The following is a 13,617-nucleotide window of genomic DNA, read 5'->3' as shown; positions in this document are numbered from 1 at the left end:
TAATGAAAAAGTTAGTGGTAAAAACCGGCGTTTTCGCCGCGGGTCAAAAGTGCATTAGCAAGATTATACATATATCGCTTCGCGCGCCGGGGGAGAAGACGCTTTTTGCAGCGCGCTCCGGTGAGACCTCGGCGAATACGCTAGAGGACGTATTCGATAAATTCGTATTTGTCATAAAAAAAAGAACTCCACCGTGCACTCCGCATCGTTCGATATAACCGTCATAAATAATTACGGAATGCCTTCGACGGAGCGATTAGCTCGTGGCACAATGCTTTCTGGGTATCAAAGTCGCAAGGCCTCTCCATGCGATCGATAAGCGAATCATTAACAGCAACAATTTCTGTAAATGTAATAACGTAATAACGAGCATGATAAGTATTTTTATATCGATTTTTATAATATCGGCCAACATTAATCGCAAAAATCGTATAATTATGCATAATTTATATTTCGTATACACGTAAGACATGACACAGTTATTATTGAGAGCGCGATACACTGCCAATAAAGATTCGTTCTTATATTTTCGAGAGCGGAGCTATTGTTTTTAAAGACAATTCGCGCGTTAATTGCAAACGCAAAAATATTATTGCCCGATTGAGTTTATAAAGTAGAATTATGCGGACAAACGTTTTTAATCTAAATTGGTTTAACAAAAGCGCGTGATAAAATGCATACGTATGCAAGTGCGGTGAAGCTCATCGGTGTACCACGGTAAGCTAGTTTTTAAATTCAAAAAAATTTTTTTCACTTTTTCTTTTTTTTATTGGAAATTTTTGCTATTTTTTTAATTCCGCGCATTAAAACTAACATGAAGTCACACTGGCTTTTTCAAGATAAAAATTCCATAGGATGATTCAATCACAATTGCCTAGAAATAATAAACTATACTATATATTAGTACTATAGTACGTAAAATTAATAAAATTATTTGCATTTTTCACATTATCATAATCGGTTTCGTTTCTTTAACTCTGATGTCATGACTTAGCAAGTTTCTCTATGATCTGTATATAAAAATAATGAACAGCTGTATTGCGATGTATCATCGTTGCAATTATCACAAAGAAGAAATTATTTATTAAACTCGTCGTGATACATCTTGTTGCATTTACGTCAAGAGACTGCAACTTTATAGATTGCCAATACGTCGTATCGAAGATTCCGTTTTCCCACGACAACGACGAAACGAGTTAATGATAATGATAATGGTCGTTGCCTCGCATTATCGCAGCGCGTTCTTTTCGAAACGCAGGCATCGCGACTTGGATAAAGTCGCGACGATCTAATCAACGATAGACTCGTACGCATACGTAATCGCCATTCCCGTAATTCATGTATCATACCATGAACTCTCACCACGTGACCACTGTTTTTCATTGTCTATCTGTTGTCGATCTTTTCCGTGTACCTTGTCTAGCTCGAGGCAATTCCAATCGAGTGCAGTCTCGTTGTTACACTCGGAGCTTGCGTAACGAACTCGCGCGGCGTGTTCACCAAACCGCTCGAAATCGCAGTTTACAAAAATCGCGGGAATTACGCGTTGCCGGATTACGACTCCTTCTTTTCCCTGTCAATTCACGTGTCATCATTAGTCCGCCAGCAGAATTAATTAGACTCGGTGCGTCAGCGTCGTTCCGCGTCCGATCGGTCGATCGACTGCGTTTCGTGACGCCCGGTAATACTTTCAAAAAGAATATTCCACGGAGCTGTGTGTCAAAGAGCGCGCGAGTCATTACGTTACTGTTACCGGAAGTCCGTATATCAGCTGGCGCGTGCGAGTGTTGTGTCACACGCTCGTAGCAGGCGCGGATCCGCGCAGCCGATTTCTCCATTTCGGTTCTTTTTTTTTCTTTTCTTTCTGCCGGTACGGAATATCGTTTGGATGACGAAACGAGAGGGACTGAGAGAGGAAGAAGTGTACCAGCTAAAGAGATATGTCGTACGATTTGAGCTCATCGTCGCTGCCTCTGTCATCATCGCTACCCTCGTCGCCGTCGTCTTCATCATCCCCGTCGTCTCTGGAGGTGTCGGACGACCTGAGAGACGAGTACCTCGCCAGGTGGGAGATCGCGGTGCTGACCAGCATATTTCTCATCACGATCATTGGCAATGGCCTGGTCCTGTTTGCCCTGTACGCCAGGCGATGTTACCAGCGGCGAAAGTTCACCAGGATGTACTTCTTCATCCTGCACTTGAGCATCGCCGACCTGCTGACGGGTCTGCTTGACGTTCTGCCGCAGCTCGCCTGGGACATAACGTTCAGGTAAGCCCGGCCAACACGATTGACCTTCTTGCTTCTTTCATGAGCTCTTGCATTCGTTAATACGGTGATAGGAAGCGCGCCGAAGCTCGTTCATGTACTTGCTACGCTGCCCAGAGTATCATTTGCATCAGTTATCTTATTCAGACGAATAAAATAACATATTCAACGACGAAATGCGCATCGGAAAAATGCAATGTTTAAATTTTTTTTCAAATCAACTCAAAGTCAATATCCTGTTTTATAATAACAACTACGTAACGTTTTACAATAACGGTATAAAATTTCCCAAAGACAGGACAGATGTCACAGAGAAGCTGTCATTCATTTGGCGCAGCACGGATGCATTTTATTTTTTTTATCACAATCATATATGTTAAAATGTGACGATACAATTAGCTTAAAGCGCAAATCAGCCTGTGACGACTAGTTTCCACCGAACGTAATTCCACATGCTGAAGGAAACAAGTTAAACTAATTTCTTAATGAATGATTCATTGTAGAGAGATACATAACTTTATTATTTTCAAATGTTAATTTAGCACACTTTTAATCGGTTTATAACGAATGGAGAAATACAGCATGTATTTTTTTAAAATTCAGTATCTGAAGCATAAATTTTGCGTTAAATACTTATTAGCAATTATAATAGTTCCGATTGAATAGTGTGCAGCCGATCAGATCGAAGAAATTTGATAGAACAACGTCAGATTTCAGGGTGGCGCGGTGCTCTGCAAACTAATCAAGTTCGGACAGCCGTTCGGTCTGTATCTCAGTTCCTATATCCTGACGGTGACCGCGATGGACAGGTATTACGCCATTTGCCACCCCTTCAGTTACTGCGCCGTCACGTCTAGAAGATCGAAAATGATGGTGTACGGGGCGTGGGTGCTCGCCGCTATATTGTGCGTACCGCAGGTCCGTTGAGAATTTAATTCGCGCCTCCGCTCTCCGTGAGTTACCGTGCCTTATTTGTACCACCACCACCACCACTTGCTTTACACGGGAGAAGGGTGGATCAGTTTACTTGAGATATTAATTTTTATCCTATGCAGACAGCGGACGCGAACCCAACACGGCGTCGACGCGCTAATTTATGAGGGTGCTAATTGCACGGACTTGTCGCTTATAAATGTATTATCCGCTCGTTCCGCGCGCACGAGTTCGCTCCACCAGTTTTACGACGTTTTGATGGATGTATCTGGCGCTTGGACGTAAAATTGGGTTTTACTCAAGGTTCTCTCTCTTTTTTTGTCCGAAAAATTCTAGGTCTTCGTATTCTCGTATAAAGAGATATCGCCGGGCGTCTGGGAATGCTGGGCCACCTTTTACCTGAAATACGGCGAGAGAGCTTACATTACTTGGTAATATCCATTTATACGCTACATGAACTTTAAATATTCAGCAAATATGTGGATCAATTTTGAGGTGTCACGATACCTAGACATTTTATTTATTATCGTAGGTACAGCGTAACGCAGTTCCTATTACCTTTCATAGTGCTCGTGTACACGTACACGCAGATATGTAGATCGATATGGACGAGCGGCAAGATGTCGGGAGTCGTTGATTTCAAACAGGGCAACAAAGCCAGTTTTTCGCTGCGAAATCGAGATCCCTTCATATCCAAAGCACTGATCAATACCATAAAGCAGACGATTGTTGTAGTATCTTTGTACATCATCACGAGTATTCCTTTTATCGGGTGCGAACTTTGGGCAACGTGGGATCCCAAAGCTTCCACGTCGCCGTTTTTTACTGGTAAATGCTCTGTAATATTAACAATATAATTAAGATATTATTATATTATCAATGATAATATTTAGCAGTTAAAATTAAATTTGAATTTGAATTAATATCCTTTCTAGTAAACTTTTATAACTGAATAATTTATTCATGAATGATTTATTTATGAGTATTTTAATTAGCATTTAACGTTTTAATATTATTTAATATTATTATTAAATAAATTAAATATTATTAAATATTATTATTTAATATTACTATTAATATGTAAGCTTAATTTGTCATTAATAGAATAATCGCTTCACATCCTGTATGTACCTCTCAATCTAAAGTCTTAAATTCCAAGTTTAAGTTACTTATTAATTGTTACCTCCCCGTTGTGTTACACATGCTATAATTTTCAGGAGCTGCTTTCACTATTCTCAGTCTGCTAAATAGTCTCACGAGTTGCGTTAACCCCTGGATTTACTTTGCATTCAACAGGGAGCTACGTGCGGCGTTGACCAATTTTTTCTGCAGAAAGAAAGACTACTCGTTGACTTATGGTAATTACGATCTTTTATTTCCTTCGCGGTCGATCTTATGTGACATTCACCGCGTTACGCCGTGAACACGTCACGAGAGAAAGAGTATGCACGATATAATCCTTATATGACTGCATTTTTTTTTTTCAGATATAGATGCACATCAGAATGCATCGGATGTACCCTCGACGACATCGTCGTTTATTTCCAGAATCTCACGACTTGCGAGCTCAAAAATATTCGGGTAAAGAGGGAAGAAAACGAAGTTTGCATTTTGAGAAGGACTGTTTTGAATAGAAAGAATACATCGTGTGAATAGCTGATGCATACACACGTCAACGGGCATGAAAATTTGCTGGATACGGCAACATCGAAGCATTTCTTTCTACAAGAATATTTTTTAATAAAATACACTTACAAAAAGGCTGTTGAAATATTTGTATTGAACGAAAGAGCCTCACTCTTTTATGGGAACACCTTAGCCGGCAATGCAGTTGAGACATCAGTCTTCTTCACTCACTTGATAACGTTCACGATATCCGAGTTTACGTAATTTTTCACTGTATATTTAATTCTGTAAACTAATTCCGTATGCATGGTGAAAGCGTGGCGTAATCGCGCGTTTTCGAGTTTCTGCTCGATTTCTATCGTATTCGTAATTCTCGTCGCATCTCCGCCCACGTGCGCCATTCTTCACGATCTGTTATACTTGCACGGTTCCACCTCATTAGTATGTCTATCGGCCGGGTGTCTATTATGTTCCCGATGTTTGTACTCCCATTTTTATCCCGATCATCCCAGAGACTCTCACACATATGGTAATATCGCGCACCAGGTGTGGACACTTCACTCGATCGCCACTATCGCTACTCTCTTCATTTTTAGAAGATATATTGTGATAATAAAGGGATTATTTGTGCGACAGCATTAACTATCATCTATTGCGAGCAGAATTTTTCTTTTCTTTCTGGAAAATTTGCTTTGTTGCGTCGAACAAAGAAATGAAAGACTATCTTATCATATCCTAAAATTTATAATTGTTCTACTCATGGCGTACTCGTAGTCACGGAGCATTGAATAGGACGCTTGCTAAAAGATATGAATGCGACAAGGTGGAGCAATGATTGCGCGCAACCATTTCCTAGCTCTTGCTGAAACCGTGAACAGGGCTCACTCGATATTCGGTACACTCCTCTCTTCACGGCACCCACCTGTTCATGGGGAAATTGAGAACCCCTGGCGGAACACTTGAATACTTAATAAACGGATAAAATTAACATTAATAACGACTGTTCGTGGCCGATCCACATCTTATCCGAGGACAAACGCGGCCGCTAGACCCACGTGATATGTACGCCTTACGAGAGTTCGGCGAGAAAGGTGGCTCGTCAGTTTTCCACGTCGTTTCTCTTGGGTGCGTCGATGGATGACACCAGGGTCAACGAAGAAGTGACGTTCGTGCTCGACCGGGTGTCCAGAATGGAGCAAAATTCGGAGGAATATCGCGTCGAACCGGCGAAGAACGAGGTAGAAGCAAACGGGGCAACGTGACACTGCTGCAAATCTGACGTCACTATTTCTCGATGATAGTACAAGTGACAATGGTCACTTTTATCTAATTTTATGCGAGTTCGGGCGAAGTGTTTTAAACACTCGCAATCGCGTAACATCTGTCTTGTAATGTAATTAAATATTACTCCGTATGCTTTGTGCTTCGGAAGAAATTTCCAAGGTACTCATATATGCCTGGCACGTTTCGAGGGAACCATATTTTCAACGAAGCATCGCGTTCCAAATTTATATACCTTGCAGACTTGTTTCGTTGCTATTTTGCTTCTTCAGCTTAAAATACATTTTAGCAGCAATTTACGTAATCTTAAATCTGATATCTGTTAAACAGTTAACTACTTGAATTATTTTATAACGATTCTTAAATCTGATTGCAAAGAGTAGTCCATTGTCACATTTACCTCGCGCCGCAATCATTGATTCACTCCGTGCAACGAACGCCACAAAAAGAGGATTATCTCGAAAAATCGCGCTGTGCCAGAACCGCAGCTCTCGTATTTGCCAGCAGCATAGGATCCAACAAAACCGAGCTAAAACTGAACCTTATGTTTCAGTCCGACAATGAGAGCAACGACGAGGATTATACGCGCTCGCCGGTGTTGCTGGACCTGGACGAGAATTCAAAGCAACAGCAACGGAAGATCGCGAATAGGGAAGTAAACTCGCCGAATTCGGCATCAATGGTGGATCAGCATCTGCAGGATCAAGTATTCGCTCCAGGTACGTGAGAGATTTACACGTCAAAATATCGACATAACTGTCCGCAATTATTACCAATCGATCAAACGCTCTTCCCTCATCACGTACGGACATCCTCGACATAACGACCGCCTTTTTTTATACATATTTAATTGATGCGTGAAGCCGCTTATTCTATTATAATTATTAATCGCACTTTGTTTCCGCAGAGGAAGCCACGCGAGCGCAGGCCGTGAGAAGCAGATGGCAAGAAACGAGTTTCGACGTGCGCAGCCAGCAGAATCCCGAGGGGGTGCTCGTGATACGAGTGCCGGAACCGGAGATGATCGGCAGCCACTCGCATCTCGAGATGCTCCACGAGACTAATATCAAGTCGGTACAACGGGAGTCGTCGCAGACCGAGAAAGGTACGACAATACCAAAGTGCGCGTCGCCTGGAGATCACATCCACGGGGGGTTAAATTAACCCCCGTCTATGATATTAAAGAGCGTCGTAAAGGTATGCAGATATCTCGTTGGTCCTCCTCGTTGCTTTCTGTTGCGAGAGATTCAAAGTTTCCGGCAAGCTGAGGCGAAGAAGTCAATGCAGGATCAGGTTTCTCTCGGACCTGTAGGATTAACAGAGAGGGCTGCTCAGCTGTCTGACGGTGACGGCGTCGCTGGTGATCGGACGGATATCTTGCTTGGTAATGTTCGGCAAGCGCGAGCGCAACTCTTGCTCCAGCAGCACGACCCGTAGATTTTTGTCGCGCGTCCGTTGTATCTGTCGCACGAGGATCGAAGGACGTTGCTGCTGCTGCTCCTCCTCCTCTCGCGATTTATTTTCCGCTGCGATGGAGCCGCGCCGGCTCTCCCCGTGCCTGCGAAGGAAGGGTGAGAACGATGAAGCGCATGAATATCAATTCGGGCGGGATGTATGCACGTATTTCGGAAGAGAAGCGTGCCATTTGCGCGTCACGGCTGTATTCGATTTGGACGTCTGCATTCTTATGCTGGTACATCGCGCGACGCGTTTAAAGTTATTTGTAGATGTGCGTGAGTCGTCGTCGTCGTGTCGACAAACTCCTACGTACGTGCGATCGCATAAAATCGATTTACGCCAACTCTGACGACGACGACGACGACTCTACCGAAACTCGTGCGAGCGTGCGATCAGTCGGAAAATTCATAACTCTCGTGCCTCTGGTTCCTAACACGTACAAATCGCATGAATTATATCTACGGAATCGGAAGAGATTCGCATTTAGTGTACCGCGCGCAGCTTGTTTCACCCTTGCGTTTAGTGACTTCCTGCGGTAGCTTCCTGAGAAAACGTCGAGCTTCTGAATAAGTTCCCTGATATACTTTTACACTGCTAAAAACTCGCTGTTACGATGATTTCGCCGGGTCATCCTACCTACAAGCGTGAGTGGCGATGTAGCCGTTGCTGACTCTTCTCAAGCGTATACCGCCGTCGATGCCTCTTCTGTGTCTGTTATGGCTTCTGCCGTCCCTTGAGGCGCGCTTGACACGTTTGCCGGTAGGCAGGACACGATCCGTCGGTCCCTTAGCGGCCATTCCGGTCCGTTTTCCCAGGATCTTGGCGAAAAACTGCAAAATTGTTTGCCCGCTGTCCTTCCACCAATTGCCACATTTCTCTCTCTCCTCCGTCTCGATGACGCGATCGCCGCAGTTCTGCTTCCGGTCGACGCTCTCGCAACTGCGCTTCGTCTGCTCCCACGATTTCTCGCTCGCCATCTCCTTCACGGGTTCTTCCCGGTCATCTTCGATTTGTGGAAGTTCAACGGTCTTCTTCGAGTCTTCCGATATGATCGCTGCAACGTCCTCTTGTTGCGTTAGGGATGGACGATTACTGGAAGGCGCGGTGACTTCGGTCTCCACGCAAACGTCCTGGCGCTCCTCCTGATCTTCGAAACGGGAGAACATTAAGCGCTCTGTCAGCTGTGTCTTATGTAAAGGCTTATCTTGCATGTTAATTTATTTAAAAAGCTGATATTCTATTAAATAAATTATTGAGCTCATACGTATTTCTGAAAAAATCGGAAGCGCAAATACAGATAAAACAAATAAAATGCAACGTTTCGGTAACAGGCATTTTTATCACGGGTGAGTATACCTGCAATGATTTCTTCTGATGATTTTTTCGATTACTCATATTTTTTATTATACTTCAATCGTATCATAAATTGAACATGATAAAAAGAAGTGTCGTGATTGAAATTCATAAACTCATAAATTGCACGGGCTGTTAAATACAATACTAGAGAAATATAAGCTTTGCTGCACTTATCATCTCTTACTTCTTACTTTGATTAGTCTCTTCGAAGCCGCGGCACGTCACGAGAGCTATTTCGACCGAGCTCTGCTTCGATTCTACCGTCTTGTTGCGATCTCGCGGCTTCGTGCCGATCCCGAGTGTAGGATGTAGCCTCGCAGAATCCTGGACGTGGAAATCCATGTGGAAAAGACGCGACTCCGTATTTACGATTCGCGGTATCACGCGTATCATCGTCATCCTCTTGCGCGTATGTGATAAGGGTAATCGAAAGTAGCGTACATCATTCAATCGTGTTCCTTTTAATGTATGCGCAAGATTTATTATATGAATCTTTTGTATATTTTACGCATCAGATTGCAAAATATCTGTTTGATGCTTTGAATGGGCCTTTTAAAATGACTTTTTAGCACGCTCTTACCATATGAATAATTAAAAAATTTTTTATTCTAAATTTCTTAAATAAATCTTAAATGTAAACGTATAAAAATAATATATATCTAACCTTTGCGGCTTGTTTTGATGTTTGTCATTTTTTAATATTTTTTAATTTTCGAAACAGTTTCCACTCAAAGATAAATGGTAAAATTTATCTATCGATCTCTATTAAGTTATTAAATATTATTTCCTGATCTGTTTTTCTTGGACATTTTACAGAACGAATACTCAAAATTTATATTCATGTTTATATTTATTAGTCAAACCAGTTCTGTTTTGTTTTTACAGCGGAATCTTTTAAGTGACAATACCATAATTTCAGCTTTTAATCCGCTGTAGAGGATTATCGTAATATTGTCGAGCGTATTTGCCGATGCAGGTATCTCTCTCTCTCTCTCTCTCTTTACACTAATGCAATTAAATATTTTATTTGGAAAATATGATTAAAATAATCTAAGGACTTAATCTTTGATTAGCCCGGAATCAAAAATTTTTCTCAACGATTAATTAACAAAAGTCGATTTCTGTTTAAAATACAGAAAAAAAACAAATTAGAAAAATATTCTTGGAACGCATTTTTCTCCCTACGAAACCTTTCTCTGCATTTCTCGATCCTCATTTCAAGCTCAAAGTTTCTACGTTTAATTTGTCAACCCTTCGCGCGGAAGGTAAAGCGACTCGCAAAAAGTTGGATTTCACTTCGCTCGGCTAGGGAACGCGTGAACCAATTCGTTCAATTGTTCGGGCGAGTCGTTGCACGACACACGCTGAAGAAGACGATGGAATTGCCGATCGTGTGCGCGTGTACATACATACATGCATACGTAGCAAGAACAGTCGTTAACTCCGACATAATTAACGATTTCAGACTACAAGAAGTCCGCGTGCGACCGCGAGCGCACCAGAATGCGAGACATGAATCGCGCGTTCGAGACGCTCCGGTCGAAGCTGCCGATATGCAAGCCACCCGGCAAGAAGCTCTCCAAGATCGAATCTCTGCGCCACGCTATCACGTACATCAGGCACCTACAGAGTTTGCTGGAGCCACAATACAACTACGTACCCGGCGTACCCGATCGACCCGGCGGTTACTACGCGGCTCCACCGGGACCCCCAACGTCCTTCGACGTGCAGCATCCGGCTCGGTGGGAGTCCCTGGCTTATTATCGATACGATTATCACGCGCCTTTCGCCACCCCTTCGCCACCAAGCCTGGTACCACCCCTGCAACCGAGACTGCCGGTCGAACAAGACGACCGACAATTCTCTTACGAAACGCATCACTAGTTCATCATGTGAAAAATTAACAGATTCATCTCTCGAGGGTTTAATAGATGCTTCTACGCATTGCGACACTCAAACTTTCATTGCAATTTTAATACTCGACTTGGATCCAGCGATTCGAATGATACTTTGGATAATAAGTTGCGTTTCAAAATTCTGTAATAATGAGAACTTATTATAGACCACGTGTGTATTAATAATTCTTAAGGGATTACAAGAAAAAAAAGTCGAGATTCATAATTCCGCAAAGTGAACTTCTGCCGGTCTCTTTTGTAATTTTTAATTTATGGGATCTATTAATTCTTATTAGCTGCACTTTTTTACATTTCAAAACTAGTGCTACGAGTATTTAAAATGTTAGGAGAAAAAGGACACGAAAAACAGATTGTAGGGAAAAGTAAAAAAGCACAGTTAAAAAGAACAATCATGAATCGCACGAATCGTGATATAAAGAGGATTTATATAATGTGCCTTATATTTATAGCGATTAAACTAGCATCTTTCTCTCTGTTGTTGTAATACATCATTTCTGTACAATCATATATTAGTTTCCTGAGAAGTTATACTCCGAACAATAATAACGGATGCAATAAACGGCGATTCAGCTGCCGGTAAACGCTATATATATTATCACAAAATTTATTATGGATATAAAAGTACTCAAGTAAACAACGTATTCATAACAAATTATTTTACAGAATCTGATTTACAGAATTATTTTACAGAAATATATAATCTGCTCCGTTTGCGTTACGCTAGCTATATAACGGTGTTGTACTTTGTCTGTTGCGCCGTGTTCGGAGGCGTGGTGGTCGGATGAATGTGCAGCGGAAGATCCCAGATCATCGTCTCGACGTCGAGGGTCGACGGACCGTGCCAGCTGATGGTGTTCTCACCGGGCATCTCCACCAGCTTCGGCGTCGTCACGAACTCGAAGTGCAGCCGCCACTTGAGCGTCACCAGATCGGTGACGAAATCCGGCGTAACGTGCAGCGGTATCGGCAGCACCAGGTGGGAATACTTGAGGCCCAGGCACATCTCGTGATGCTTGTTGTAGCTGATCAACGTCGGCGCGGCGACCTTCCCACGTTTGTACTCCTCCGACACGTGTTCCTCCGACTGCAGGGACACGGACACTTGCACGCAGGAGACGGTCGCGTTCGAGAAGTCGAAGGTCCCGACGATGTCCTCACCGAGCTTGTAAGAATTCTTGAAGAGGCAGAACCGCACCACGCGGCCACGGCCGTTCGTTACGTTGTAGAAATTTGGGCTGCGTCTGGCTGTCAAGTTCTGCAACATCGAAGATAATTACGTTGCAATCGTCGTAAAAATTCTCGCATCCGATTTGAGCACGCGATGAGGAAGGTGCACAACCTGCAGCGTTTGTAGAGCGATATCCAGTGGCGTTTCTCGGTGCTGCGTCTCCATAAATGGATTGTTTGGACTTAAATCTACGCTATCATTGCATGCTGTAATTTCTGGCAATTCTGTAAAACAATATTCAGATTATATTGCAGTGATATATTATTGGTTTATATGATGTACAATCTGTTTTCCTTGAACTATCAATTACCACTTAAAGAGAGCACTCTAAATGGTACTCGTAACAATTTTATAACTGTATTCACTCTTTGGGTTCCAATCGTAATTTTATAAGAGTACTTCACAGCTTGTCCTCTGTATGAAGGTGGAGCGTCACTTGGTATTGTCTCACGATAAATATCTATTTGAACAATTTCTTAAGTGAAACAAAGTGCATGAATAAAATTATTAAATAAAAACATTTAGATACACATTTTTAGTTAAGAGATATTCATAAACCAACTTACAGGTCTTGCTCTCTCCAGGTGACAGTCTCAAATCGCAACATAGAATTTTTGGTTTCGTATTCAACACCACATGTCCATTATCTTGCTGCCACGGTGCGAACGTAGTATCTGCATCGCAATAAATACGCAATAAATGAATGTATATCGTCAGTATGAACATAAAGCAGAGATTAAGATAGTTTCCTGAGTCATACTTGCATTGATCGCTATCGAACGAGCCATGGTGTTTATCTTTTCAGAAAGCACCATCTTGCTATTCGTTGTACACTGGCAATGGACTTGTGCACTTGCCCATGCAAGACTCTCGAACAGATCACTGTGAAGAAGCATAAATTAATGATATGTATACTGTACAATACCACAGCACTGATGATGCAACATCGCTGACACTGTACCTGTGGCTTTGCGATATTTGATGATTCGGGTTTGGAGGATTAGTGAACGTGACCAAACATTCTATAATTTCTCCAGAGAAATATACGGGTCCCCGAACGAGTTTCGCCGTGATCTCGATCATATTGAATCTCTTTCAGATCAGCGCAGTTCTTTCACTCCTTTCACTCAAGACACCTGTCACTCAACCGAACCTCACATTACGGGAAAATCGCATCGACTCACGATCTCGTTGTTTAAACATTTAAGATAAACGGAAATATGTACACCTTATGTGTCAAAAATCTGTTAATTTATTCATACTATTTATTTTATTACATTTCCGAGTTCACATAAGAAGCATTTATTTACCATTATTTACGAGGTGGACATTCCACTGCTACCAACGGTACTGTCAAGTGATTAGACAGGGAAACTTCCCTGGGTTCGTAAAATAAATTTTCGGTCCTGCAAATATTTCCCAGTAAGTGACCAATCCGGTCGTTCGAGCACGACTGTCGGATGATCGTATTGGCCAACGAAAATTACATCAGGCAGACTCTAGAGAATCTAGGGAATCTCGAGCGACGGAATAGTTATTATCATTTAGTACTA

General features: G+C 42.3%; 3 protein-coding genes across 3 annotated transcripts; 2 read left to right on the top strand and 1 right to left on the bottom strand.

The window, feature by feature from the left end:
- Positions 1-786: 786 nt before the first annotated feature.
- LOC105286925 (vasopressin V1a receptor) lies at positions 787-5,908 on the top strand. The gene is made up of 6 exons (XM_011352214.3): positions 787-2,269; positions 2,977-3,184; positions 3,536-3,630; positions 3,732-4,027; positions 4,417-4,557; positions 4,687-5,908. Exons 1-6 carry the CDS (start codon positions 1,941-1,943, stop codon positions 4,782-4,784), a joined length of 1,167 nt encoding a protein of 388 aa, XP_011350516.2. The 5' UTR covers positions 787-1,940; the 3' UTR covers positions 4,785-5,908.
- A 19-nt stretch (positions 5,909-5,927) lies between these two features.
- On the top strand, positions 5,928-11,312 carry LOC105286920. The gene is made up of 4 exons (XM_026975119.1): positions 5,928-6,063; positions 6,660-6,825; positions 7,014-7,238; positions 10,383-11,312. Exons 1-4 carry the CDS (start codon positions 5,959-5,961, stop codon positions 10,802-10,804), a joined length of 918 nt encoding a protein of 305 aa, XP_026830920.1. The 5' UTR covers positions 5,928-5,958; the 3' UTR covers positions 10,805-11,312.
- On the bottom strand, positions 11,259-13,417 carry LOC105286913 (RAB6A-GEF complex partner protein 2). Its single transcript, XM_011352196.2, has 6 exons — positions 13,026-13,417; positions 12,825-12,946; positions 12,631-12,738; positions 12,375-12,524; positions 12,176-12,288; positions 11,259-12,091 (listed from the first exon to the last, which is right to left on the bottom strand). The coding sequence occupies exons 1-6, from the start codon at positions 13,145-13,147 to the stop codon at positions 11,561-11,563; spliced, it is 1,146 nt and encodes a 381-aa protein (XP_011350498.1). The 5' UTR covers positions 13,148-13,417; the 3' UTR covers positions 11,259-11,560.
- Positions 13,418-13,617: the final 200 nt, after the last annotated feature.

The sequence above is a fragment of the Ooceraea biroi genome, chromosome 14, assembly GCF_003672135.1.
Source record: "Ooceraea biroi isolate clonal line C1 chromosome 14, Obir_v5.4, whole genome shotgun sequence".
Lineage (NCBI taxonomy): Eukaryota > Metazoa > Arthropoda > Insecta > Hymenoptera > Formicidae > Ooceraea > Ooceraea biroi.
Note: the sequence above shows the minus strand (reverse complement) of the source record. Positions and strands in the feature narration are given on the sequence as shown.

Excerpts from the sequence above, each read along its gene's own strand:
- LOC105286925 (XM_011352214.3), top strand. The coding sequence starts at position 1,941 with ATGTCGTACGATTTGAGCTCATCGTCGCTGCCTCTGTCATCATCGCTA. Across the intron at positions 2,270-2,976 it reads GCCTGGGACATAACGTTCAG|ATTTCAGGGTGGCGCGGTGC; the intron begins GTAAGCCCGGCC and ends GAACAACGTCAG. Across the intron at positions 4,028-4,416 it reads CACGTCGCCGTTTTTTACTG|GAGCTGCTTTCACTATTCTC; the intron begins GTAAATGCTCTG and ends TATAATTTTCAG.
- LOC105286920 (XM_026975119.1), top strand. The coding sequence starts at position 5,959 with ATGGATGACACCAGGGTCAACGAAGAAGTGACGTTCGTGCTCGACCGG. Across the intron at positions 6,064-6,659 it reads TCGAACCGGCGAAGAACGAG|TCCGACAATGAGAGCAACGA; the intron begins GTAGAAGCAAAC and ends CTTATGTTTCAG. Across the intron at positions 7,239-10,382 it reads AATACCAAAGTGCGCGTCGC|CAGACTACAAGAAGTCCGCG; the intron begins CTGGAGATCACA and ends AATTAACGATTT.
- LOC105286913 (XM_011352196.2), bottom strand. The coding sequence starts at position 13,147 with ATGATCGAGATCACGGCGAAACTCGTTCGGGGACCCGTATATTTCTCT. Across the intron at positions 12,947-13,025 it reads CAAATATCGCAAAGCCACAG|TGATCTGTTCGAGAGTCTTG; the intron begins GTACAGTGTCAG and ends GCTTCTTCACAG. Across the intron at positions 12,525-12,630 it reads ACCTGGAGAGAGCAAGACCT|ATATTTATCGTGAGACAATA; the intron begins GTAAGTTGGTTT and ends TTGTTCAAATAG.